Source organism: Aspergillus glaucus, assembly GCF_001890805.1.
Source record: "Aspergillus glaucus CBS 516.65 unplaced genomic scaffold ASPGLscaffold_4, whole genome shotgun sequence".
NCBI lineage: Eukaryota > Fungi > Ascomycota > Eurotiomycetes > Eurotiales > Aspergillaceae > Aspergillus > Aspergillus glaucus.
Window position 1 is genome coordinate 17,637 of NW_019170456.1, and position 25,642 is coordinate 43,278.

Genomic DNA, 25,642 nt, shown 5'->3' on the forward strand with positions numbered 1-25,642 from the left:
CCACTACTACGACTAAAACCTACAACCCGTACCTTCGCAACAAAGCCCTCATTCCGAAAAACAAGAAACCCTCTATCCAGAAAATGCCCGGAAAACAATATCGCAACCCCAAAAGCAGGGATAACCCCACCCAAGGCCGCGAAATCGCCATCTCCAAAGCCCTGAGCTATATCCTCCGCCATGCGGCCGAGCGCGAGGGTCTGAAGATGGATGCTCAGGGATATGCGAATGTGGCTGATGTGGTATGCTTCGTCAACTGCTAATGGGTATATGGATAGTGGGAGATACTAATGACTAAGATATAGTTGGAATGGCGAAAACTCAAATCCCAGAAAGCGACGTTCCCTGAAATCATTCACGCCGTCGCGTCGTCGGATAAGAAGCGTTTTGCGCTGCTACATATTCCCTCTGATGAAGCCGAGAAGGACGCTGCGCCTACGGAGATCTGCACCACGGAACAGGAGTCGAGTACGGGTACGGGTACAAGTTCCGGTGCGGACGGACAGGAGAATGCGACGCAAAAAGCACTTACGGTGAACGACCCCGACCCAACGAACTTCCTCATCCGGGCTACGCAGGGGCATAGTATCAAGACTGTAGACGCAGCGGCGTTCTTGGAAAAATTGTCGCTTTCGGAGGAGGATAAATTACCGTCGACTGTTGTGCATGGCACGTATCACACTTCGTGGCCGGCGATCTTGGAATCCGGGGGATTGCGCTGCATGGGCCGAAACCATGTGCATTTTGCAACAGGGCCAACGCTCGAGTCTGTTCTCCCGCTGCATATTGATGGGACGAGTCATACCGCCGAAGGATTGAAATCTCTAGGCCTAGACGACGGACGGGTGATCTCGGGCATGCGCAGAGACGCACAAGTCCTGATCTACATAAACCTCCGAAAAGCGCTAGAAGCAGGGTGTCCATTCTGGCGCAGTGAGAACGGGGTCATTCTGAGCGAGGGGCTAGCCTCGAGTAAGGATGACGGGAACGGGAATCGGTTGAGTTTCGTGCCGCTGGAGTTCTTTGATGTTGTTGTTGAGCGGAAGGCTGGGTTGGGGAAGATTTGGGAGGATGGGAAGGGTGTGCAGGAGTTGCCGGCTGAGTTGACGAAGAAGTGGAATCCGAAGGTGAAGAATAATGAGAAGGGGAAGAAGAACGATAAAGGGAAGAATAAAGATAAAGGCAAAGAATAAGAATAAAGGGAGGAAAGATGTTGATGGTGATACCTAAAATATAAAATTCATTGATTTACTGAATCAAAGCCAAGGACCACAACGGAAACTCTTTTGATTTACCTCCCCTCTTTCAAATCCCTACATATTCACCATCTGCAGCGAGCTTTGCCCCCATCTCAGAGACCCCGCCGTGAGAAACCGAAGCCATGGATCTCTACGACAAGCCCAAATATCTCAAGTTGTTCAGTGTGTACTATGCCCAACCGCGCGAGCCGACTACGCGCCCCACTGAGTTGGCTAAACAGCTCGCTTCACGTTACTGTCGACGAGGTCTCAATTTTTGACGCAATCAAAGGGACAGTTAGTGCTGCAGGAAATCACAGAAAAAAAAAAAAAAAAAAAAAAAAAAAAAAAAAAAAAAAAACGAAAAATGAGGCCGCTTGGGTGCAGACTAGGGGAACGGAGACGGATCAGTTGTGTACCAACTGCGCCAACAACTATGGCCCGTTCTTGAGTTGCGTTGCTACCACTTTTAGAGATGGATGTGCGAATTGTCATTTCCTTGGTCTCAGATGTTCGCTCCGTAGATGGTACTGGTCCCTTTACCTTGAGCATCGACTGACTGACATAGCTACATCGCGCTCGTCATCCACCAATTCTCCCGCGCAGTCTCAGTCGGTGACGAGAACTCCGGCAGCTAAGAAGCAGGGCGAGGTACCAACAGCATTTCAATAAGAAGGCCAGAAGGCCAGAAGGCCGAATATGCTAACCTCAAACCGAGCACCAGGGCCAATCACAGGCACCGAAGTCAAACCCCGTTCTTCCTCTACTGAAAACTCCCCGGCGACCAAGAAATCTCGACTGGAAAATTCATCTCCTGCTGGAGCTTCCAGTTTCAGCTTTCGTTCTTTACTTCAACTTGAATTCGATAACAGTCATGCGTCTGCTCCTTCTCCGTCTACTGCTGTTAACGGCGCCCTCTCCCGTCCTCGTCCCGCTTAGTCTAAAGCTGACGGAGCTGTGTTGCAGTGTCCGCTCACTGCTGCCATGTATAAGGGTCCCAACCTACTGCGGAAAGTACACCAGAACTTGATGGGCTTTGTGCGCTTGGTTGAAACTCGCTTGGAGGAGATAGAGATTGCTGAGGACCCGGCGTACGACTTCTGGGGGATTGTTATGGTGCAGATGGGGAAACAGGATTAGGGTGGGAAGGGCGCTGGTAGAATTGGAGATAGGAAAGAATAAGGATAAGGGGAAGAAGCAGCTTGATGAGTGATATCAAGAATATAGAATGTATTCGTTCCCTAAAGTGCTATCAAGGCACAGTCCCGAGTATTCCCAAGAAGGTGACCTACATGCACTGTCAACCTCTCACGTCGTCTTGATACGCGTACGCGTGATATTCTCAGGATAGACGCTTTTCTTTCTTTCTTTCTTTTTTTTTTTTTTTTTTTTTTTTTTTTTTTTTCTTCTGCTCCCTCTGTGAGTCCCTACACACTCACCATCTCCTTTTCAGGGATTCGACCGTTGTCTCAACTACGGAATTACCACCAAACGCAATCGTTCACATGAGACACAAGCACCATAGATTAGAACCTCTCGGGCTTTCGCCGTGTGGCCAGCCTCTTGAGCCCTTGACTGAGCTGGCTAAGAAACTTGCATTGCGCCCTCGTCAGCATCTTCTCAAATTTCGCCTCGACAAGGCAGGACGTCCATTACTTGAGAGTATCGTCGAAGGAGTCAAGAATGAAGCTGCATGGGGCCAAACCAGGGGAGTATTGGCTCCTCATCCGTGTACCCGCTGTGCCTTTGGCCAGGGGCCCTTCTCAACTTGCATTACCGTTGGAAAGCGATGTTCGAACTGTCATTTTGATGGGGCTAGCTGCTCGTTCTGTAAGTCAGCCACTAGCGCGCTGGGTTGGTCGGTGCCTTTGATTAACGGCAATAGTTTCCTCATCCTCGTCAAATTCTACTTCTCGCGCTCTGTTGAAAGATTCTCAATCAACGCCGCTAATGTTTGGAGCTAGGAATGGTCAACCTGAGGTACGAATATAGGTTCCAGCCCCAAGCAAAGGATCGAGAGCCCTAGTACGCTAACCTCCAACCGGGAACTAAGGCCAGCCACAGACAACGATAATCCATTCCGCGTCTATTCAAGGCACACAGGCGTGCAAGAAACTTCGTCTGGATGAAGAAGCGTCCCCTTTCATGGCCCCCGATTTAACCCCATGTCCCTCAGTCTCACCGGAAGCTGATAAAAATCCCTCTACTGCATCCACCACTATTGATAATACCGTTCACTTCTTGTCTGACTCAGTTCAGTGCAGATGGAGCTGTGCTACAGTGCCCGCTGACCGCTTCAACGGTGTATTTTTCAATCCCCTGATAGAGTTACTGGCATATTAAGAAGACTAAATCCATCTAACGATGTCAATTGTACAAGCGCCCTGAGAGGTATAGAAAAAGCGAAAGGCGGTATCCAAGTACATAACAGGCAGAATATGTGCAGGCGGTGTGTCAAACGGTAGCTGTCAACATTCCAACAACCAGCCCAGCTAACCAGAACCCGTCTACATCCGACATCCGACCGACTGCGGGGAATTTGTATCGGATCGAGCCCTGCGGTTCCGTTTCCGACAAGCAGCCGGGACACTTTGCAATTCAAGCTTCCGAACACCAGCTCATAACGGTCCAACAACAAGCGTTGAGAACCAATCCGACAGCAATATGGCTCTGAATGTACGGGGTCACTTTGTCTTCTGGGGAGAATCCGCCGGAACCCAGCGCATTGCCGCCCGTGGACCAATCATGGATTCCGTGATTGCGCCAGGGTCGGGGAATATAAATCGACCTTTTTTCTCTACCTGACTTACTCTACAGTGAACAATTGTAAAATTCCCAAAAGACAGACAAAATGGCCACCCACCGCTTCGACCCCGATTTCACCGACAATGTCATCAAGTCGATGGGCCCTCAGACGCCCGAGCGATTCCGCGAGGTCATGACCAGTTTGATCCGACATGTCCACGACTTTGCGCGCGAGACCAATTTGACCGTTGACGAGTGGATGACCGGTGTTAAGATGATGAATTGGGCTGGGCAGATGAGTGATGACAAGCGGAATGAGGGGCAGCTTCTGTGTGATGTGATCGGACTTGAGTCGTATGTTCCCAACCCCAATATCCAAACATACAGAGAAAGGAACTAACGTGATTAAACGATAGTCTCGTCGACGAAATCACCCACAAACTCGCCCAAGAAGCCGAAGACACCCCCACCGCAACCGCAATCCTAGGCCCCTTCTTCCGCCCCGACACCAAATGGCGCCAGAACGGCGACAACGTCGTCCAAGACGTCAAGGGCGGAGAAATGGTCTTTATGCACGGCCGCGTCGTCGACTTTGTCACCAAGAAGCCGCTTGTGAACGCTACAGTGGAGATGTGGGAGGCGTCGACGAACGGGTTGTACGAGCAGCAGGATCCGGAACAGGTTGAGCATAATCTGCGCGGGAAGTTTAGGACGGATGAAGAGGGGATGTATTCTTATTATTGTTTGCGGCCGACGCCGTATCCGGTGCCGGGTGATGGGCCTGCTGGGAAGGTTTTGAAGCTTATGGATAGGCAACCGTTCCGGCCTGCTCATATTCACATTATTGTATGTCTGCGCCCCTCCAGCATGTCTGTTCTATGTACTAATGATCCCAGGCCACCTACGACGGCTACAAACCTCTCACCACCCAGATCTTCGACAGCAAGGACCCGTACTTGGCGAACGACTCGGTCTTCGCCGTCAAGGACTCGTTGGTTGTGGACTTTGTCCCTCGCGAGGGTGATCCTCAAGCTGGACTTGAGCTCGAATATGATATCAAGTTGGTGCCGAATGAGGGCAAGGTTAATGGGGCATGATTTCTATTCTCTTGCACTGTAAATTAGTTAGTTGTTTGAAGCATATACCTTTTGATTACTCCGTACAATTGTGTATTTTTTTTTTTTTTTTTTTAATCATAGAATTTAATGTATAGATCCAAATTAATTGGTATTAGCCTTCGTCACCTCCGACATGTTTATCATAGTACTTGTTCTGTATCAATGATCTTCGCGGCTTGCAAATCACCATACACAATGTCTCTATATGGCGCCAGATGAACTAAAAGGATCACTCCAATTGGTATTCAAATATGCTCATAAAGAACCCCCCCCCATAAACATACCTACAAACCATGCTCCACAAAATCCAAAACCGCCCTCCCAAGCTGATCCGGCGCCTCAACACAATGCCAATGCCCAACCCCCGCAAGCACCTCCATCCGCTTCTCCTTCCCCTGCACATTATCAAAAATAAACTGACACCCATCCAGTGAAGCAGACTTATCCTCTTCACCTGCGATCAGTAAGAAAGGCTTGTTGATGGCGGAGTAATCGATGGCCGGGGCGGAGGCGATGGCGTTGCAGAGCGCGGCGTAGCCTTTGGGGTTTTGGTTTAGGATGAGTTCGCGGATGAAGGATTTGGAGAGGGCGGAGGCGCTGGTGCCGGTTGCGCCAAAGGGGATTGTGTTGGCCATTGGTTCCATTCCGGCTGGTTATGTTAGCTCCTGTACACAGCATGGCTATGGATGAACCTGGGAGAAGGGAGGGCATACATTGTGAGACGGTTTCCGCTCTCTTCGTCATAACGTTCACCAGCGTCTCTGACGGGTGCGTCGGTCCAATCGCAATAACACCCTTAACGCGATCTGCATATTTCGCACCCAGCAGCGTCACGACGAGTCCGCCCATTGAGTGACCGACAACCACAGCTTGGGGAACTTGGAACTTATCCAGCAAGGAGACTACATCCTGCACAATGGACCCGATGGAGATGGGCTGGCCGGTGTATTCGGAGCGTGCGGCGCCGTAGGTGTCAAGGGTGATGCAGCGGTGTTTGGGGGTCAGGTAGGGGATCACGGGGTGGTAGAAGTTCTGGGAGGAACCGAGGCCATGGATGAAGATGAAGGTAAGGCCGTTTGAGGGAGCGCCATCGGGGTGGGAGTCGGCGTAGTGGAGTTTGTGGGTGTTGACTTCGACGAAGGGCATTTTTGCGGCTGCGTTGTATGAATGTATGGAGAGAGGACAATGGTCAATGGGTCTGTAAAGGACAAGAATCAATTAGACAGGATCTAAATGGGGTAGACTAAGGCTACGCTACACTTAATAAAGAAAGCCCACCTTGTTGAGTTGTGTAATTCTCACGGCTCGTTGACGTCGACGTCAATATTCCGCATTGAGTATTCGGAACCATGGACGTGCCTTATGTTCCTAATATCTTTCCATCTGCTTCTTTGCCTTCTTCCCCTATTTCTCCTCTTCCATTGGCCCTCTCACCTGAGTGCTGTAGCATCCATCGGATCGGTCGAGGGGCCTGCGTCATGGCGGGGATAATGGATGGCAGCTTATCACCGCGATCCGATATATGAGCTGCCGATCCGAACAATTCCCGACGGGTCGGATGTTCGCATGTGCGCGATGCATAACAATGGGCTGCATAGGTCATGTAGATTATCCTGCAAATATCCAATGCACCAGTAAAATGTATCCAATACCAATGTACTTCGTAAAAGGCAATTCAACCCGCGTTGAGTTGGACCAATTCTCTCTCGAAATCTTCGTCTGGCGCAAACTCTCCATCTGCGCCGAGATCGCAACCAAACTGCTCCAAGAAGTCTGCTGTATCGTCTCGAAATGATTCCTCTATAGCCAGTCTTGGTGGTGGCTGTTGTATTGGCTGCGCTACCTTGTGTTCCTTGTGTTGGCTCCGGGGTTGTGCGGTCGCACCTGTCCCTGCTCCCCGATGCGCTTCCACAACAGCTGGCTTCGCTGCTGTCTGTATCGATTGCCCTTCCTGCGGTTGCGATGCCTTCTTTTGCTGTCCACTTTGTCCCTGTGCGGTTGTATCTGCCTCGCGAATGAAATCTTCATCGTAGAAAGCCGAGCATTCCGAGAATGCATCCTCATCGTCTTTGTTGCCGTTATGCGCTCCCTCGTCATGCTTATTATGCCCATTGGCCTCCGTAGAACCAAAAATACCACTGCGAATTAGATCCGCCGCCATCGACCGAATCAGGACCGGGGGTTTTCCCATCATCCTTCTATCTTCATCCACCATCACCCTCCGATCAAATGCCTCTATCTCCGCCTCATAACTATCCACCGAGCACACCTCCGTATCATCCCCATCAGATTGCCCCTCAAAACCATCATCCTCAAACTCCGGAGTCTCGACAGACGGCGACTCCAACGGCGACGCGGACTTCGGTTTCGCAAGGAACTTCGATAACAACGGCTGACTAGACGGCACAGGAATCGCATGCGGATCCGGTATCCCTTGTTTCCTTTTCTCTTCGCGCTCTTTAGCTTCCTTCTCTGCTTGCTTCTTTTTATTCGCAATGCGTTTCTTCTCTTTCTCCCGCGCGCGGTGTAGTCGTTCTTGATCGCGGTCCATCCATGCGAGTTGTGCTGAGGTGAATCGGCCCCCGCGTTGGGGCTGGCGGCGGTCGACTCTGGATTTTCGGCCTTTGATGCGCATGGTTGGGTTTGATTGGGATGGGGACGTCCATAGTACTTTGTACTATGTTTGTTATCGTTATCGCGTTGCAGTTGCAGTTGCTTTGTTTGGCGGGGATACGTTGTGCCGATTGCGGAGTGTCAACATTAAGGCAGAAAGGCATCAACTGCGTGCCTTCCAACGATTGAGACCATACTGCAAGAGATTATGCCAACAATGTACAATTTGGTATTGATATCGCTGACCTTCTAACTATATACTAGGGCACATTCATCAACCAAGCGCTTAAAGCTTAGAGTTGTTAGCAGGATCCCAGCAAACAGGCGCATGAACATCCGTCGTCAAACTGTCCACATCCTCCTTCGACAACTCAAAGTCAAACACCTGCCCATTCTCAACAATCCGCGACTCAGTAACCGACTTCGGCAGCGGCACAAAACCCTTCTGCAAGCTCCACCGCAACAAAACTTGCGCAGCAGTCTTATTATACTTCTTCGCCAACCCCAGCAAAGTAGGATCATTCATGCGCGTAGCCTGCACCAAAGGCGAATACGCCTGCACAACAGCACCACGTCTCTTCAACCACTCAGTGATATCAATCCGTCCACACCACGGGTGCAACTCATACTGCCCAACAGCAATCTGGCCACCGCCACCGTTCTTGATGTAATTTTCGAGTTCTTCGAGGTGGCGGATGCCGTAGTTCGAGACACCGATGGAGCGCACTTTCCCGGCATTTTGAGCTTCGACGAGGGCTTTCCAGGCGCCCAGGCGGCCTTCCTTGCCGCCGTAGGGGGCGTGGATGAGCATTAGGTCGATGTAGCCCAGGTTGGAGGCGGCTGCGAGACTTTCTTCGAGGGCCTTCGTGGCGGATTCGTAGGTGCCAAGGGCGGGGACAGGGATCTTGCTGGTGTAGAAGATCTTGGAGCGGTCGATACCGGACTTGTGGATGGCGTTGGCGCATTCGGCTTCGTTTTGGTAGTATTTGGCGCTGTCGACCTGTGGGATAACTTGATTAGCGAAAAAAAGAGCGTCAGAGATAAGAAAAGAGAAACATACGTGGCGGTATCCAACTTCCAACGCCTTCAGAGTCGTCTTCTCAGTGACATCTGCGGGGCTGCGGCGGTATGGTCAGCCAATCGTTCGTTTTTCAAACCAATTCATTATTATCTAACTGCTTGAACAGCAACATACGTTTGGTAGACCTGTTTTCAGACTCCGACGTTAGCCTACCCTCTGCCACAGACAGAATGGATGTACTTACACCAAAACCAACAACGGGAATTTCATATCCCGTGACCAACTTAGCGGTCGAAGAAAGCGACGAAAGAGCCATATTTGGGTATATCGTATTGTATGGTTGACTGAAAATGCAGGAACAATTTCTCAGGAAGAATGGCAGGAAATGCACTGATTGATAAGCGGCGGAAGGAAACGCGCGGAAAATCAAGAGGGTCCCCTGGTATTTATATCGGCCGAAGAGAGTCTAGAAGTCAATTGGTTAATAAATTGCTTTATTGTTTTGTCTCCCACTCTTTCGCAGATCAACGTGGGGCCTGATATCACCGGCTGTTTTCTGACTCAAAGGCCGAGGTCGGAGGGAGTACGTTTTAAGTAGTCTTCAGACAATTCCCTAAGTCAATGTAGAAAAAACAGAGTAACGAATTAATTGAAGATGGTGCTTCTGAGCTATTCATTCTCTTCTGTATTCCCAGTAATCTCAATGAGATGCTTGTACACAGATACTGCACTTACCATTCCGGAAGACTAGGGCTCAGGGCTCAAGGCAGCTCTTATCGATAAGTGTCATCAAATGACACTAGTCCTATTTTAGAGTGTCCCGCATCGACCTCTCTTGTCGCCTGTTTTGCAAAGCAGCCTGCAACTTGTTGATCACCATTCTTCACTCTACCTTTACTCTATTTCAGTCGCTTTTGACAATAACGATCTCAAAAACCTAGCGATCGAGATACCTACAAACTTTTTAGCACTCCTTTCAATACACGCGAAATGCGCTTAATAAAGAACAAAGTCGAGCTCAACGGCTCAGGCACCGTCACCCTCTGCCCGGAAGAACCAGAAGACATGGTAAAACACCCACCCTTCCATTCTCGACTTGCGCTTCTATTTTCGCGTTGCTAATTGTACGCGACAGTGGCACGCATACAACCTCATCCGACCTGGCGACCTCCTCCGCGCCAGCGCCATCCGCAAAGTCACAACCACCCAAGATACCGGCTCTACAATCTCCACACGGGTCCATCTCACCCTCGAAATCCGCGTCAAGAACCTCGACTTCGACCCGCAAAGCTCGCAACTCCATGTTGGTGGGCAAATCGTGAATGAGACCCCGCACACGAAAATAGGCCAGCATCATACCCTGGATCTGGAGCTGAATCGCAATTTCACGCTTGAGAAGGAGATTGGGGCGAATGGTGAGGGTGTGGGATGGGATAGTATTGCGGTTCAGATGTTGAAGGATGCAGTGGATGAGGGTGGGAATCGACGGGCGGAAGCTGTGGCGGTGGTTATGCAGGAGGGGATTGCTCACATTTGCTTTATCGGGCAATTTCAGACGATTCTGAAGCAGAAGGTTGAGATGTCGGTTCCTAGGAAACGGATGGGTGGCAGTGAACATGATAAGGTTTGTTTTCCTTCATTTGGTTTGGTTGGCTATTTACTTACCTGCGTCAGGGCATGTCCAAATTCTACCAGACTACTCTAGACACTCTCCTCCGCCAACTCGACTTCAACACTAGCATCACATCTATGACGAGCAGCGAAGGTGTCAGACCAGTCCTGCTCGCATCCCCGGGCTTCGTCGCCACCAGCTTCCAAAAATACATACAAACAGTCGCAACCAACACACCCGCCCTCAAACGTCTCCTACCAAGCATTGTCGTCGTCCACTCCGCCTCCGGCTACCTCCACTCTCTATCAGAAGTTCTCCAATCCCCCGCCGTGAAAACCATCCTAGCCGACACCAAGTATGCCAGAGAAACCAAGCTCATGGACGACTTCCTCGAACAACTCCGCAAAGAAACCAACAAGGCAACCTACGGACCGCGCGAGGTCGAATCAGCAGTTGACCAAGGCGCCGTTGGTCGCGGGGGTGGTGTCTTGATTATTTCAAACCGTCTCTTCCGATCGCAAGACGTTGCGGAGCGGAAACGATGGGTGTCGCTTGTCGATCGGGTGAGGGATATTGAGGGTGGTGACGTTCGTGTTCTCAGTTCGGATCACGAGAGTGGGACGAGACTTGATGGATTGGGGAGTATTGCGGCTTTGTGCACGTTTCCGGTTCCGGATGAGGATTTCTCGGATGAGGAATAAGCGTTTTGAGTGTTATTTGCCATGTTGAGTGATATCCTAGATTGATGTGTCATGATATATATAAGGTTCGAGATGTTGGAATAGACGAATCTTGCTTGTTTCCTGTTACTAGCGCTGCAGCGGAGATGCTTGATTGATTGGAGATAATTTATAACTACATATAAGAAGTGAGATTTTCAGCAAGGACAGTCCCTAGGACCAGCCTACCTGTCCTTACTTCAAGCTATTCACTTTCCAAAAGCCCTCTCGTACTCCGGCAACGCCCACTTCCTCATCCACTTACTATCCAATACACCCTGTATAGTCAACCGCTTTTCAGGCTCCCAACATAACATACATTGAAACAACTCCGTAAGCGCGTCTCTCTCCTCCACATCGAGCTCTGGCATCCAAGCTTCGCGCCGTGATCGCTGGATATCCTCTTCAAAATGGCTTTCCCAACTCGGATGTTGCCATTTAGAGCTTAGTCGCTCACCTGTCTCGGTGAAGAACTGGTGTCTTGCTTCCCATTTCTCCCACCAGTTTTGGGGCGGTTTGCCCAGGATGTCGACTTCTTTGGCAATTATCTGATCATTGCCGCTATAGCCATGATAGAACAACGGGTATTCCGAGGAAAATTCGCATATTGTACAGCCCAGCGCCCAGATATCGGACTGAAAAGAGTATTTCGGGTCTATATCGAAGCGCATTCAGGCGGCAGTATGCAACTGGGGTTGTGGATACCACGACCATGTTGACTTTCTGCTGACGGTGAGTATGTCTCCCCGAAATCGGTGATGAGGAGTCTGGCTTCTGAGGGGGAGTATTGCTCGGGGTCTTTCCCGAGCCAAGCCGGACGAGTAGCAAGTTTTGGGGCCTCGGAGCCAAGTGGCTCTTCGTCATCACATAGGTCGACTTCGAATTGTTTAGGTTCGCCGTGTTTGTCTTACAATTGCTTGATTGAGAGGTGGTCTAAGTTGGAAGGAAGATGTAGGAGTGTGTTGCCTGTGTGAATGTCTGTAATTGGTCTTGGGTTAGCATGAATTTGTCAAGTCGTTGAGTAGTTTACGAACCCCCATGAACAAACCCTCTAGCATGTATGTATTCAACAACCAGAGCCAGCTGCGCAGCAAGTGACCGACCAGTTTCAAGTTGAAAAATAGGTCTCGATGACCGTTCCATCGTATCAACTACACTGCATCGTGCAGGACTCGTCACATAGCAAGGATGGGTCCCATTGACTCCATGGAGTATGAATCTGTCCTGAACCGAGGGTATCATATTCCTTCCCAGGTGACCCATAGTGGAAGCATCGATATCATTGAGGCGATCTAGAATATCGGCCTCTCGCGCATTCGACACTCCCTTTGCGACTTTGACTGCCACATACTTGCTGGATTGCTCATCTCGACAAAGCCACACAATCGAAGAATCTCCCCAGCCCAACTTGTGAACGACTCGATATCGGGACTGCAAAACATCTCCAATGCCTATGGGATGATGTCCACCGGGCTCGTAGTGATAGTAAAATTCAATGCCGCCGTTTCCTTGATATACGGGCTCTGGCGCGGGGGGGGGGTGACTGGAAGCTCTAGTCGACTTGAATGCAGCTTGAAGACCTCCAGTTCTCCTAATACATGCTAACGGATATATTTGACAAGCCCAGCGTGAGAAAACTGCGAAGAGCATCATGGTAGGGAATACTGCCGCGAAGACAGCAGTAAAAACGGTTCCCTGTCAGCTGACGGTGTCACATGTCAGGGCTGGTTTGTGCCTACTTTATCAGGCAGGCATAGTTCGACACTGACCAACTAACTACGTCACTATGGGTCCATCAAACTCCATGTGGCTGGTGCATGGTCAGGTGACAGCTCATGCCTGACATACCTGACATACAGCTCGTTAACTCTACAGAGTACTTGTTACGTCCATTAAACCGAAAGTCTCTCGGAATGCAAATATCGACCAGCTGCCTATCATGTACTCCGTATTATGGATGCTTGTGTTCGCAGATCCGGCCCATTACTAAAATCCCACGGTGACATCATTCGGTTAAGTCCCCCATGGAACGTGCACTTCCAGTTCCGGAAGTTTAAAGCACTACGGAGACTTCTCTTAAAAAAATCTCGAGCCTCACAATCTCTCTTTCCAAAGGCACCCTGAAATGCGACTACATTAAGATCTCATGTGCGAAAATGGCTGTCATTTCAGTGGGCAACAGGTGGCCGCCATCTCCATCACAGAGCGCGTCTGCTCGGCGCTCTCTGTCGCCGCATCGTGCATCATCATTGTAACGTTCCTTGGGTCCAGGAACTTCCGGAGGCCGATTAATCGACTCGTGTTCTATGCGACTTTCGGGAATGTTATGGCCAATGTTGGCACGTTGATTTCTGAGTCGGGGGTTGATCATGGTGCAAATAGTGCGTTGTGTCAGTTTCAGGCGTTTATGATTCAGTGGTGAGTTTCGCTTGATTATACCACATGAGCCCCGGACTGATGTATACAGGTTCATGCCTGCTGATTCGTTATGGGCTTTTGTCATGGCCTGCAATGTATATTTGGCCATGTTCCATCGTTACAAAACCGATCATCTGCGGCCGTTGGAGTGGAAGTACTTTCTCTTCTGTTACGGCCTGCCCTTTGTTCCAGCTCTTGTGCTTTTGTTTATCGAGAGCAAATCCCGTGGCAGAATATATGGTCCTGCAGTTGTAAGTTCTATCCCTTTTGATTCATAGCAACACGGTCTAACTGTCTCTGCAGCAATGGTGCTGGATATCATTAAAGTGGGATTATCTGCAAATAGCCCTGTTCTACGGACCAGTTTGGCTTATCATCGGCCTGACTTTTTGTATATACGCTCGTGTGGGTATTTACATCTTCAAGCAGCACAGACGACTCCACAAGTACACCTACACGGACACGACGATCGATAGCGAAATGCCGGTCTTCGTGGAGGCAGATGCAAATGTTTCAGACGGAGGACATCCGTCAATCCAACACCAGGGTCCAAACAGCGACCAGGTCCATCCTTCTCTCGACCTCCCGAATACGCCAGGCGATGCGCAAGGCCTGGGCATATCAGGCTCGTCTCCAGAAGCGGTAGCAGTTCGGGCATATTGCAAATACGCGTTGCTTTTCTTCCTAGCACTTCTCATCACCTGGGTTTGTCACCTTGCCGCTGATCCAAGCTACCAGTAACTAACGCAATACAGGTACCTTCATCAGCCAACAGAGTCTACGCATTATCCATGTCGAACCAGTATCTCTTCGGCTTGACATATGCCTCCAGCTTTGTCCTACCGCTGCAGGGATTTTGGAATACCGTTATCTATATCACTGTCTCCTGGCGTGTCTTTAAACTGGTCCCGGCCCAAATATCGCGGCTGGAGACCCGTTCCCTTCCTACGCTTCTTGCTGGCAGGTTGCACAGGATGGTCTGGAATACGCCGTTTGTAAATATTGTAAAGAGAAAATTAGGGTATACATAGTTTTGAATTGAATATTGCAAATGAACCATAAGTACAATTCGAACGATATCAATCGAGTTTTGTATCTAAACATTTTTATCACCACAAAGCTCCCGTTAATTGGTTAAGAAACCATACCGCACTCAATAGCGCTTCATATAAAAGTTGAATACGCTAGAGCCTATTTTTACTCTTTGCGTTGAGACCGAGAGCCATTTGCCTGTCCTGTATGCCAGTTCCACGAAGATTTCATATCTCCGGGGGCTCTGTCGGGACCAACCCCGAACTGCTGCGCGGGATAGAACGCGATGTCAGGCACGAGCCCCCCGCTGGCGGCCGACACTTCCGTGATGCCGGTTGTTCTGTTTATGGCCTTGGGTCTTGAAGAGCGCGCCTCACGGGCTTGGATACGAGCTCCGTGGACCTGTGCCTGATCATGTTCTCTGCTTTCACAGGCAGGGGAAGGTGGAGAATCTCTGGCCAAGTTTGTTGTGATGAGGAAGTTCTGATATCGCTGGAGGATTGTGGTTACAGTAAACTTTGGGCCAAGGATTTGTGTATCGAAAGAGGTGCCTTCTGCTGCAAGTAATCCATGAGGGTGATTAGACCAGCTATCATGCCAAATAGAAGGCCAGGAGTTGCTAAATTGATAGCGCGGCGACATTTTTCGAGTAAGGTAGTTTGAATGGTTAGATGGTAACTGATTCTAGCTGTACTGGTCATTCTTTGTTTGTTTTGACCCTTGAATTCACTTACAAGCGTGTCTTCAAGGGTGAAAGAGAAAACTTATCCATTGATTCCTTCACTCTTGGCCTTTCTGCCAAGGCTATCATAGAAGCTTCTTTGTTCTGTGTCCTAGGGTTACTGTGGGTATGCAAACGCATCAAAACCAGTATACGTCACCACCAGCATTTCAACCCCGGCCTCTTTGTGCCTTAGTCATGGAGCTTGATGTGAGGCGTTCAGAGATAGTTTTCAGAGAGAAGTTGCACGGCTCTGACTACTCTGTTTCATTCCTGGTTGACTTCAAAGGAAAACTATGTATCATGAAAGTGGTATGTCTTCATCCCCACAGGACTCGGAGCTGCTCTGAGTAGTTACGTTAACTTATACAGCATCACTATCAGGAACCATTCTCTGACACCCCGCCAGATCGCGAAACGGATACCTTCATCTGTGAATATAACGCATACTTGCGCTTAAAAGAGACGGGGCTGTGTGAGCAAGACATCGTACCCAACTTCTACGGCGCCATGAAAAAAAAAATCTACCCCAAGCTCTACCGCCCTCATCTCGATACCTTCCTCGCCGATGACGGCCTACCAAACGCCATCCTCCTAGAATACATCCCGAATCTGGAGCCACTCAGACCATCCAACTATAGCAAGGCGCGGGAGGACGGTTTTCTGGGCAGCCTCGACAAGATCAATAAAGTGCTGATTGATCACCGTGATCCAAGTCCGCACAATATGATGGTCATTAAGGATGGTCCGGCCCGGGTGGTCTGGCTCGATTTCGATAGAGCACAGACATATGAACATCTAACTCCAAGGAGACAAAAACTGATAGAATTCGAAGACAGCCTTACAGCTGACCTCTTAGAGGGAGTTGTGAGTTCAAATTGAGAATCTTGGTGAAATGGCAAACTGACACATTTCTGACTGAATTGTAGGAAGCTGGCGCTGCAGGGAAGGATTGGAGCGAGATACAGAGATACTTCTATTTCGAATCATGACTGCCAGAATCCTGCACGGTCTCGAATGTTGAATTTGGTTATTTAGACACTCCTTGCTGTAGATTAATTAATGTACTCTTTTGTTGGGTTTGGGGATATATTTTCATGCAACGTATATTTGTCAGACTGTTTATGCTTGTCTGCTCTCTCGAGTTGCCAGAGCTTTCGCCTTAAAACAACGGCTGCATTGTTTATCCAACCGGTTGAAATCTCGATACTCGTAATTTCCGAATCGGCTCAATTCATAGTCTGAAAGAATCTACTTGCTCGTAGTTTTTTCCGTCAGTCCACGGAGCGCACCAAATGCGCAAAAGAATTCGTCTCGAAACTGTGCCTCTAGCCATTAGCTGATGCGAATTTGTCATGTGCGCTTGTACAAAGGCGTGGTTTGGGGAGCTTTTGACCGGCAATTCGCAGATCTGCGTGATTCCGGTAGACGTTCATTGAGAACTTTTGGGGGTTTTAGTATCCCCCAGAAACTCGACGCATCAAAACCGTGTCAGCGAGAGCAATTTCTTTTCCAGTGCCTTGTAAATCTGCTTCCTTCTCGTGCACACTGGACGGCAGCACGTGTACCACAGCTTTCTTTGTGATTGCTTAATTGGTATAGATCCCATCTTGTAACAGAGGGATATAGGTGGGCAGTAGACACTGCAGAACAAACGGGATGCGCCCATATTAGAGAGCTTAACTCGACCCGTTTGGCTGCTATGCTGTGTTCATATGGAAATGATTGTGCTATTGCACGCTCTATGAGTCGTTCAAACAGTATAATTGCTACACATTTGAGGTATCAATCATGCCTTTTCTCGCTTTTTCGGTCGAATTGCGTTCCAGCCAGATTGATAGGTCTATAATGGGGGTTAGCCTGGGCATGAGTCACTTGATCAAAGTCATACAACGCAAGAAACAAATAAAGAACGTAAGTACTAGTAGGTGCTCATCTGGTGTCTCAAAGGGATATCCAAAGCCTTTTAATCTCACAGCAAAGGACTTCCATCTTCTGGACGTAGGCAGTTGCGAACCTCTGCAAGCTCTGCTCAAGTATAATATCTATGGACATGGCTTGGTGATCGAGACGAGTCAACAACGAAAACGCACTGCTCTAGATCAGTTCAAGGAGGGTTTCGAGCTGCTCATGTAACACGATGCCGAGAAAGCACAGCTTAGGCCCTCCAGTAACCGTTTTGTGTTTTGATAAGGCTTGTGCACAGAGCCGAAGCGTGTATGCTGGTTGAGCTTCATCAATTATGAGTAGCATATCCGGAATTCAATCATCAAGGTAAGCGAATCTGTATTCCTCGGAAATATCACTAAATTGCTGAACGGGGACGTGATAGGATTACCATAATCACTTTTCCACACTATGTTAATAACAATGATGGTAGAGTAGGTTTGCTAGAGTGGTTTTCTCAGATAGCAATGTGCCTCATGGGTTCTGTCTAATGCTGTTACGGTCTCTGTTCGAAGGTGTATTTCAAATCCTGGTTTCGAGTGAATTGCTGACGGGGCTACTGGGCCCTATGAGTGGCTTGGGATATTTTGGATTTGGATGAAAGTGATGAATGGTAGGTTCTGGAAAGAGAATTTTGTAGCCCTTACAATAGGCCTCATGGCGACTCAATGGATGGAGACAATCTGAACGCCACTCTGACTCTGATGGGCAGATATAGATTACCTACCCAAATTAGAGGGAAGGGATGGAAGATAAAGATAGAATATTATGAATTTGGAATTCTCAAGGGTCTGTAAGTGTCAAAAGAAGACATATATACAACAAATTCTGAAATAACAATCCTCCTCTATCAACGCCATGCTCATAAGTAAAACGTATAAACCTCATTTCTCATAACCGAAATAATGCCAAGTCTATCCACTTGTAGTAACCGCTATTCTCGGGGTATATCTCGATGTAGCTCGTCGTTGCGCATGCTCAGGTCCAGGTATTGTCGAGTGAACAGTATAGGGTGTAGTTCTTATTTGTTCCCGTTGTTGTTGTTCGTTGTTGAGTATTTGAAGTTGTGCCTCGCATTGTTCTGCTGTATATGACCTTCTGGAACCGAGTTCTTGCATCTGGTCGTATCAATCAGTGACCTGCCTCTCGTCTAAGGCTGGGAAAATCGTGCTCACCTTTCGCGCAATAAGTTGATACTTCTCATGCTCCCAGTAATCTCTTGCTCTTATAAGCAACTGTATCTAACATATTGCGTGTTAGTATGATAAAAGAACAAAAGGCAAAGGACTAAGATGGCACACATACTCACATCACTCTCGTCCCACCGAGCAAGACGCTCTTTACGACGACGCAACAACCTCATCTGCAACCTCGCCTCCGACGCATCCTTCTGAAACCTCTCCCGGAACATCTCCCGAATCACCTTCCACGCCAGATTTTGCTCGCGCAGTCCCTCCACATACGCATCCTCTTCTGCAGCCTGCGGATCCTTCCGCCCCCGGCCCGGAGCGCGTGGCCGCTGATGCGCATGAGCCTCAGTCTGTCCCCGTCGCCGCTCCTGCTCGAGGCGCTGCATTCCTTCTGGATGCGGGAGGATCGATACGGGATTCTCCCGCATGGATTGTGGCTGTTGCTGTTTGAGGGATCGGCGGGCCCGTTTTGCGGGGCGTGGGTGGGTGGAAGGAGCCGCGTCTGTTGGACGGTAATGTATGTCTTCTGACGGATACCCTATTGCTGAGGAGATGTTGCGTGGGTAGTTACCCGGGAAGGGTGCGGCTATGCCTAGTCCATGCTGTGTGGGGGCCGGATCATTGAGGCTGTGCTGGTATTCTTGCGAGTGATGACTCAGGACTGGACTGGGCCTTGTAGGGGCGAAAGCGCTGTCCGGGAGGCTGACTGGGGTCAAGATGGAAGTGGCAGGGAAGGCCGCTGTGCAGTAGGGGCGATTGGCGCTCACGTAAGGGGACTAGATCTCGTCAGTCTTGGTTGGATTTTTCGTGGCACATGGGTGTTTTGCATACTGCGTCTAACCCGGTCCATTGTGCTTGTAGGTCCTGGTAGAAGTCTTCTAGTCCCTGTCCAGGGACGGGTTGGCCGTGAAATGCCATGGTGGTTGTCCTGAACGAGACAACAACAAACGGGTTGGTATAACCGTAAGGAATCCAAAAAAAAAAAAAACCAATTCGAAGGAACGACGGCTATATAAAACTCTCAGTAGAGCCAACAATATAAACAGTCCAATGGAAGCGGTGGCAATATCAAACAGTGAACAAAGGTCTGAAGGAAGAATAGAATTTTTTACTAGGATTGCCCTGAAGCTTGCTCTTTTCAGGCCACGGCCAAGGCACGTATATATATCTCTCAAAAGAAAATAAAGAAAAAATAAAAACATAGAAAAAAGGTAATCCACTGACGTGCTGCGCCATTTCATATATCAGAATCACAACCTATTGGAAAGTCGCAATGCCTCGCAAGGCAGGGCCAAAAACCCAGACTCTGCAGTCAACAGCAAGCTCAGGTCACTTCAGCAAAGCGAATACCGCTGGCGATTACTGTGCCGCATATGCGAGAGGCTCTTAGTGATGGATGCGTACTCGACAACAAACTGAATTTAAGCGCCAGCTTATAATCCCACTGGGCTTGGGGAGGGGGAAGCAGGCCGTGCCGTATGAGTAACCGTGAATTAAGAATTCCAGCCCCCAAAAAGGAGCCCCTGGGGCGCAGACTCTACATCCATCCTCATTGCTCACCCACCGCAGCGCGTTTTCTGGGGAGAAAGGGGACAACGGATAATAGAGAGCAGCGGCGACGGTGGCGCCGAAAACCGAGAAAGAACCCGACAGTTTGGATCGGGCGGGACACAGTGCATGAAATGGGAGAATTGAAAGCAGGCTCTGAGATGCCTTGGGAGCCGGGACCAAATCATGAGAGGAAGGTTAGCGCTAGGAGTCGATGAGTCGATGACTTGGCAATCCCCCGAGTCATGATAGTAGTTCCCTATCCAGATGCCAGCATGCAGGTAACCTTCCATCCTGTTCCTAACCGCTAAAGGATGGCGAAGTGCACTAGCGATCGACACGACGAACAAGGCACGAACGAAGATCGGAGCTGGTCAAAGACAGATCCATAAGTGCACATTACTTGCGGGCCATTAAGCGCTTCTGCGGTGGGGATGTCGTTAGACGCCTGAGCGGACTTGAAGTGAGCCTAGCGAAAACGGAATGGCATCTCGTGTCATATCAGCTTGAATACGGACAGTCTCGGAGAAAATGCGAGAGTATTACTGTAGTCTGAAGGAGCCATATGAAATAATCCAAAGCTTCTCAAATAACTACCCACGTTGTCTTGATGACATTAGCAAAGAGAATAACTAGTTAGCGCTTAGTCGGCCGGTGACTCTGACAGAGACAGCCGACATAGCCGATGCCGCTGTCGAGACCTATGTGCATAGCAACTCTGGCGCTCACTATCTCTCCATATTGCGATCACTTTCGTCCAGTTGTTCTGACGCTGCAGTTGTCGTCGCCGTCGCCGCCAGTCACGTGGTCAGCACAGGAGGGCGAACACAGCCTTAGGAGGCTCATTTCAGCTGAAACTGCACAGTAAGGCACTTCAATGTGATCATACCCATAATCTGGCGCAGTAGCCGTGGCTCAGAGCCAATTTGAAACAACGGAGGGTGTTTCATCGTCTAAGCTGAAGCATTGCTCCGTCCAGCTTACAATTGAACAAATGGTAGTTAGGCCAAAATGACAGAAATAACTATTTCCAAAATCATATAGATCATAACGTACACGCTAAATTGCATCAAGACATAAGCAACCAGGCGACGTGAGCATGAAAGTAAAACGACTATTCAAAAAGCCAAGAAATATCAAACTATCCATAACTAAGCCACCCTCACGAACCAACAAATCAACCGTGGCCATTGACGGGCGACGACTTGTGCGGGCCCTGCTCGTCCGACCCGCTGTCCTCGTCATCAAGGATTCCCTCCAATCCATCATCGTCCGCGTGAGGTCCAGGGCGACTCTGGTTGTCCAATGTATCATCGGCAGAGATGGAAATGCCTCTAGCTCCCCAACGGTTGTTACCAGGCCTGGCGTCCGTTCCCGGTTGGTTTTCTACATCCCCGTCATGCAAGACCTGCTCCTCATCGGTGCTTTTTCGTGATCGGAAGTTCAACACTTTGTTGACCAGCCAGCTCTTGCTGAAGTCTTCCGAGTCGACCACCCCGCCCTGGCGAAGCTTCACACGCTGACGCGAATAGTACACCCAAGCAAAGTCAAGGTAAAATGCGGTTTGAACAATACCGAAGATCACCGCAATAGGATCCCAGTAATGTTCCTTTCCGAAACCGCGCCAAAGCCAGTTCAGTATGTAGAAGCCTCGGTAAGAGCCTAGGGTGACAAGGTAGTAGGAATCAATGACAGTCGGGACGGTGGTTTGGCGCAGGAGAAGGAGCTGGGGAAGAATACAGACAGACTCTAGGATGATAGAGAATGTCCAGAAGATCTAGATAAAAACAACTTTATTAGTCGCGATTCGAGTTACCTCATATTGTTCGATACTCACCTCCGTGAACCAGTGAGGCGGATATCCTTCTTTGTAGAAAGCTGGAAGAATTGGGGCTAACACAAGCGACCCTCCCAGAGACCACAGTGCCAATTTCCATGCCTTTTCCCTTTCCCTTGTCCGAGGATAGACCTTCATCATCAAGAAGATGATGTAGAAGGACGAGATTATATAGAACAGCTTGAAGGAGACCAGATAAAAGCTATTCCATCCTTCTGCGCGGAAGAGATCGAGGTATCGGGTGATGAACACGGCAGCATAGAGCATCTGGGTGAGTAATGAGACGCCTATTGAACACAGAGGTCAGTCGCCGAGCTCAGGTTGATACCGGGAGTCCACTATATCATACCCTCGGCGCTCTTATTTCGATGAATGGCCCATATCAATATGCATTTAGAAGAGATATGGGAGAGATCTCCCACTAAGCGAAAGAAATTCAGATTCATGGTGAACGAAGTGTCGCGTGGTCAAGCGTCGTCTTAAGAATCGTGACGAAATCACCCCTTCATGTCAACCACGAGCTGTTCTAGCACGGCTGTAGCAAAATGAAGCTAACAATATCGTTCAATCTCTCGATCTTGGTTCGGAGGAGTATGGGAGCTCGGCGTAGGTCTGGTATCGGGATCTCTATCTTAGATAAAGCAGTTAGCCAGTTGCCCGACTGTAGAGTGTGCGGGCACTATGTAAATACCTGGACGGAATCAATATAGCTTAAGAGGCAGTCAATCGCGTTCTCCAGCAATACGCAGTTGCTGCCGGATGGACCAGCTGCTGTCCTGTTCTTATCACACTATCCCGCATCCCAAAGGAGCTTAGTTCCGCTCCCCGGACGGTGAGCCGCGTGTTAGTACCCATCGGGTCACGTGTCTGACCGCCCTCGCTTTCTGCCCGGTAGTTTATATAGTTAGCTCAGCCGATAGGCCATAAACCAATCAACCATTCACCACACACCAAAACCGCGTGTGCATCACGTGATATTCGGGCAGTGACATCAGTGCTTTCTTTACTGAAAGACATGTCTATCCGGAGTATATCGAAAAACAATGCGATTGATCGATTTGGACAACAATCCTCTATAACTATGGATATTTTGATCTCACCTGAACAACTAGCAGCGCATTCACGATATGCAGATTATTCCTCGGACTAGTTAGTGCTTACTGCTTACTGAAGAGATCGATTGTGACACTTGATCGACTCTTGTCAGCAAGCGCTATTTATGCAGAACCTCTATGGCAGTCAAAGCACTGGCCATTATATCTGCTACTATATAAAGGATCTAATTCGAGTCTTTGTATGTCCCCGGACGTTCCGTACAATAGTTCCGTTTGAGACCATTGTCCGTATCAACAATCCCAAGTCATTTTCACGAAAGAAATCATAGTTTCGGTGGCCCTACGGTGCGAAGATCTGGAAGTGTCAGCTTGGTGCCGAGGATAGGTGTACTATGGTTCAGCCATTGAGAGGTGTTCTCTCGGTATCAGCTCGGTTCGGGGGCTGTTCTGCAGAATGACAAGGATTACATCTTATGATCTTACTGGAAAAAACAGAGGGAGAGACTACAGGAAAGAAATCAGTGGCGTGTGTACTTTTGCTCGGACTTTGCGATGCTCGACGGAGGGGAAACGGACTCTGTCAACATGTCCGGGAGGAACATACACACTGTATGCATGCAGCTTGGATCGCATCATAATATAGCAATAGAAGACAATTCGGTCTCTTGTTTATCATGCAGAACGTCTCCAATTGGACTACTCTTAACGAATGTGGTGAGCAGAACCCCGTGAGTACTCGGAGGCGCGGGTCTAAGTGTCTCCCCTCCTTCTGGCTGTCTTTCCCCTCTGTACCTTTGGCTTCTTTTCCCTTGATATTCCCTCTCTTTTCTACCTCTTGTATATATTATCTCTTCCGCAACCCAACGGTACTTTTATCTCTTTTGTTACTGTATCGGGTAAGCTACTGAAGAGTACGTCGTATCGCCCTACCCCACATGCTCGATGGATTGATATCTTGTGAACTCCAGCTTCATCCTGTATCTCCAAGTCGCAACAGTCAGATTCACTTATTTTATCCCTCTTTTTTTTTTTTTTTTTTTTTCTGGAAATTCTGTGGCTCTATATAATTATACTACCATATACCGGACCTCTCTGTTCCTCTCGGTATAGCTGTGCTCACGCCGTGGGATGCGCCCGTGTCATCGTTGCTTCTAGTGTAACGAACAAGAGCCCTTTTTTGCCTCTCTCCTAGGCTCGAGGACCAATCTTTCATACCGTTTCCAGTAACAGATTTGCTAATCTCCTAAGCCTGTGCATGTACAGATGATCCGACGCAGTGTGTTTGGGAAACCTGCGTCTCTACTACCATGTCGTAAGTCCAACAACTTTCTTAGAGAGAGACAAATGTGTCAGTGGAAGTCACCTCCCTTTTATCTACTTATTCTTTATCAGACCGGTTTATTTTGCTTGGTGTGTTGTGTCTGGTTTCTCGCGGAAACTTCCCTTTTATGCTGACTGACCGTGGCTGTCTGTACCTCTGTCCCTTTTTCCCATTCACTCACTTCTTTCTTCCTGGACCAGGTCACCTCCAAATCCTAAGCGTTTCAAAACAACAGTCCCTGCCAGCGCACCGTCTCACCTGGTACCACAACAGCAAATTCATTCTTTTCCTGGCGTCTTGAGTCCTTTTGACGGAGTTCCCCTTCCCCAGGCTCCGATGCAGTCTGGTTCGAATCCGCGCAAGCGCCGTTCGTCGCCTCATCTAGGCTCTACAGCATCCATGGCGGCTCCTGTTTCTACGGGTCTCGTGCAGGACCCTAATGTCGCCAGCGTTGCGGACACAGGTCCAGCGCCCAAGAAGAAGGGGAGGACTAACACGCCCTGGACGGCAGAGGAGGAACAGAGACTGAAGTCGATGCGTGACGCTGGTCGCAGCTGGAGTGAGATCGCTAAGGTTCGTCGGTGCTCAACATGATGATGACTCCGTTGGGAAGGCCGTTCAGTGCTTACTCTCGGGTACCGCAGACGTTCCCGGCTCGAACCGAAGGTAGCGTCAAGAAACACTGGTACAAGGTGGGAAACTGTTGGGAATCGTTGAATTATTTTGCCTTTCGCTGATATCTTAACCCAGGACATGCACTATGCCGAATTTGCGGAGGACGAGGTAAGGCCGATCATGACGCATCTGCACCACATGTTGTTTCTAACCCTACCCGCGAACCAGTCTGTCGCACTCCGCGAGGCGATCAAAGAATACGAAGCAAACAAATGGAAGGCCATTGGGCAGAAAGTCGGGAAGCCTGCAAAGGTGAGTTTCTATTTTTTTTTTTTTTTTTGTAATTATCTATCTTTCGATATCTTCCTGTCGGACCCTGCTGAACCGGATCCTCACATGGCAGGCATGCGAGCAATATGCAAAAGAACATTTCAAGAGTGTGTGATGTGTGAAGGATGCCCGGACCTTGACGAAGTGATGACCTTGTTTAACGACCTGTTGCACCTATCCTCTCATCCTTTTTTCCCTCAACTCTACCGTCGACAATGTCAGCAGCATCTGTTTGGGGACACATCTTCCGGTCCCGGTTTCACGCAGAGCGCCTCGCACCTCGCACCTCGAGACAGTATGGGTTATATACGATGGAAGGTTCTGGAGTTTGGTTTTGGCTTTTTCGTTTCTATCTTTCTTCTGTACACGGTTCCTGCATCTTTAATGAGCATCTTCTCCCCGATGCAAAGGCGGCATATCCACGAATTGCATAGTCATGAATCCAGGATTTGGCATTAGTTAACATTTGATTTGGTATATGTTTCTCCCATTCTCAATGTGTGGTATGGCAATTCCTGAGGCAAATAAACTACTAAATTGTGACGTCTTGGCAACGCCGTGG

At 49.1% G+C, this 25,642-nt stretch overlaps 15 protein-coding genes across 15 annotated transcripts; 8 read left to right on the forward strand and 7 right to left on the reverse strand.

Annotated features, from left to right (window-relative positions):
* Positions 1-83: 83 nt before the first annotated feature.
* On the forward strand, positions 84-1,193 carry ASPGLDRAFT_120087 (tRNA 2'-phosphotransferase; the record flags this gene model as incomplete). Its single annotated transcript, XM_022540115.1, has 2 exons — positions 84-242; positions 306-1,193. 2 exons carry the CDS (start codon positions 84-86, stop codon positions 1,191-1,193), a joined length of 1,047 nt encoding a protein of 348 aa, XP_022403570.1.
* Positions 1,194-1,301: 108 nt separating this feature from the next.
* On the forward strand, positions 1,302-2,194 carry ASPGLDRAFT_1098872 (DUF3716 domain-containing protein). Its single transcript, XM_022539566.1, has one exon. The coding sequence runs from the start codon at positions 1,431-1,433 to the stop codon at positions 1,908-1,910; it is 480 nt and encodes a 159-aa protein (XP_022403571.1). The 5' UTR covers positions 1,302-1,430; the 3' UTR covers positions 1,911-2,194.
* A 491-nt stretch (positions 2,195-2,685) lies between these two features.
* Positions 2,686-3,293, forward strand: ASPGLDRAFT_1098902 (DUF3716 domain-containing protein). The gene has a single exon (XM_022539567.1). The coding sequence runs from the start codon at positions 2,744-2,746 to the stop codon at positions 3,200-3,202; it is 459 nt and encodes a 152-aa protein (XP_022403572.1). The 5' UTR covers positions 2,686-2,743; the 3' UTR covers positions 3,203-3,293.
* A 796-nt stretch (positions 3,294-4,089) lies between these two features.
* On the forward strand, positions 4,090-5,080 carry ASPGLDRAFT_64202 (intradiol ring-cleavage dioxygenase; the record flags this gene model as incomplete). Its single annotated transcript, XM_022548743.1, has 3 exons — positions 4,090-4,337; positions 4,400-4,829; positions 4,880-5,080. The coding sequence occupies 3 exons, from the start codon at positions 4,090-4,092 to the stop codon at positions 5,078-5,080; spliced, it is 879 nt and encodes a 292-aa protein (XP_022403573.1).
* A 120-nt stretch (positions 5,081-5,200) lies between these two features.
* Positions 5,201-6,274, reverse strand: ASPGLDRAFT_43346 (alpha/beta fold hydrolase). The gene is made up of 2 exons (XM_022545794.1): positions 5,815-6,274; positions 5,201-5,750 (listed from the first exon to the last, which is right to left on the reverse strand). The coding sequence occupies exons 1-2, from the start codon at positions 6,245-6,247 to the stop codon at positions 5,386-5,388; spliced, it is 798 nt and encodes a 265-aa protein (XP_022403574.1). The 5' UTR covers positions 6,248-6,274; the 3' UTR covers positions 5,201-5,385.
* Positions 6,275-6,776: 502 nt separating this feature from the next.
* ASPGLDRAFT_22963 (uncharacterized protein) lies at positions 6,777-7,736 on the reverse strand (the record flags this gene model as incomplete). Its single annotated transcript, XM_022543232.1, has 1 exon — positions 6,777-7,736. One exon carries the CDS (start codon positions 7,734-7,736, stop codon positions 6,777-6,779), a length of 960 nt encoding a protein of 319 aa, XP_022403575.1.
* A 140-nt stretch (positions 7,737-7,876) lies between these two features.
* On the reverse strand, positions 7,877-9,188 carry ASPGLDRAFT_1098948 (aldo/keto reductase family protein). The gene is made up of 4 exons (XM_022539568.1): positions 8,980-9,188; positions 8,910-8,920; positions 8,775-8,832; positions 7,877-8,714 (listed from the first exon to the last, which is right to left on the reverse strand). The coding sequence occupies exons 1-4, from the start codon at positions 9,049-9,051 to the stop codon at positions 8,001-8,003; spliced, it is 855 nt and encodes a 284-aa protein (XP_022403576.1). The 5' UTR covers positions 9,052-9,188; the 3' UTR covers positions 7,877-8,000.
* A 537-nt stretch (positions 9,189-9,725) lies between these two features.
* On the forward strand, positions 9,726-11,048 carry ASPGLDRAFT_64205 (putative translation factor pelota; the record flags this gene model as incomplete). Its single annotated transcript, XM_022548744.1, has 3 exons — positions 9,726-9,803; positions 9,871-10,359; positions 10,410-11,048. The coding sequence occupies 3 exons, from the start codon at positions 9,726-9,728 to the stop codon at positions 11,046-11,048; spliced, it is 1,206 nt and encodes a 401-aa protein (XP_022403577.1).
* Positions 11,049-11,202: 154 nt separating this feature from the next.
* On the reverse strand, positions 11,203-12,719 carry ASPGLDRAFT_22966 (uncharacterized protein; the record flags this gene model as incomplete). The annotated part of the gene is made up of 4 exons (XM_022543233.1): positions 11,203-11,255; positions 11,332-11,627; positions 11,798-11,942; positions 12,101-12,719. The coding sequence occupies 4 exons, from the start codon at positions 12,717-12,719 to the stop codon at positions 11,203-11,205; spliced, it is 1,113 nt and encodes a 370-aa protein (XP_022403578.1).
* A 255-nt stretch (positions 12,720-12,974) lies between these two features.
* ASPGLDRAFT_165117 (uncharacterized protein) lies at positions 12,975-14,541 on the forward strand. Its single transcript, XM_022542596.1, has 4 exons — positions 12,975-13,484; positions 13,534-13,735; positions 13,788-14,189; positions 14,240-14,541. Exons 1-4 carry the CDS (start codon positions 13,213-13,215, stop codon positions 14,513-14,515), a joined length of 1,152 nt encoding a protein of 383 aa, XP_022403579.1. The 5' UTR covers positions 12,975-13,212; the 3' UTR covers positions 14,516-14,541.
* Positions 14,542-14,681: 140 nt separating this feature from the next.
* ASPGLDRAFT_22968 (uncharacterized protein) lies at positions 14,682-15,158 on the reverse strand (the record flags this gene model as incomplete). The annotated part of the gene is made up of 1 exon (XM_022543234.1): positions 14,682-15,158. The coding sequence occupies one exon, from the start codon at positions 15,156-15,158 to the stop codon at positions 14,682-14,684; it is 477 nt and encodes a 158-aa protein (XP_022403580.1).
* A 277-nt stretch (positions 15,159-15,435) lies between these two features.
* Positions 15,436-16,338, forward strand: ASPGLDRAFT_165122 (uncharacterized protein; the record flags this gene model as incomplete). Its single annotated transcript, XM_022542597.1, has 3 exons — positions 15,436-15,549; positions 15,610-16,104; positions 16,167-16,338. The coding sequence occupies 3 exons, from the start codon at positions 15,436-15,438 to the stop codon at positions 16,227-16,229; spliced, it is 672 nt and encodes a 223-aa protein (XP_022403581.1). The 3' UTR covers positions 16,230-16,338.
* Positions 16,339-17,973: 1,635 nt separating this feature from the next.
* ASPGLDRAFT_165123 (uncharacterized protein) lies at positions 17,974-19,318 on the reverse strand. Its single transcript, XM_022542598.1, has 4 exons — positions 19,206-19,318; positions 18,494-19,150; positions 18,360-18,425; positions 17,974-18,302 (listed from the first exon to the last, which is right to left on the reverse strand). Exons 1-4 carry the CDS (start codon positions 19,290-19,292, stop codon positions 18,099-18,101), a joined length of 1,014 nt encoding a protein of 337 aa, XP_022403582.1. The 5' UTR covers positions 19,293-19,318; the 3' UTR covers positions 17,974-18,098.
* Positions 19,319-21,099: 1,781 nt separating this feature from the next.
* Positions 21,100-22,205, reverse strand: ASPGLDRAFT_120424 (ER lumen protein-retaining receptor; the record flags this gene model as incomplete). The annotated part of the gene is made up of 3 exons (XM_022540137.1): positions 21,100-21,699; positions 21,760-22,046; positions 22,109-22,205. 3 exons carry the CDS (start codon positions 22,203-22,205, stop codon positions 21,100-21,102), a joined length of 984 nt encoding a protein of 327 aa, XP_022403583.1.
* Positions 22,206-23,897: 1,692 nt separating this feature from the next.
* On the forward strand, positions 23,898-25,567 carry ASPGLDRAFT_1099348 (SANT/Myb-like DNA-binding domain-containing protein). The gene is made up of 7 exons (XM_022539570.1): positions 23,898-23,970; positions 24,078-24,126; positions 24,336-24,708; positions 24,780-24,827; positions 24,886-24,918; positions 24,979-25,062; positions 25,154-25,567. The coding sequence occupies exons 2-7, from the start codon at positions 24,122-24,124 to the stop codon at positions 25,193-25,195; spliced, it is 585 nt and encodes a 194-aa protein (XP_022403584.1). The 5' UTR covers positions 23,898-23,970; positions 24,078-24,121; the 3' UTR covers positions 25,196-25,567.
* Positions 25,568-25,642: the final 75 nt, after the last annotated feature.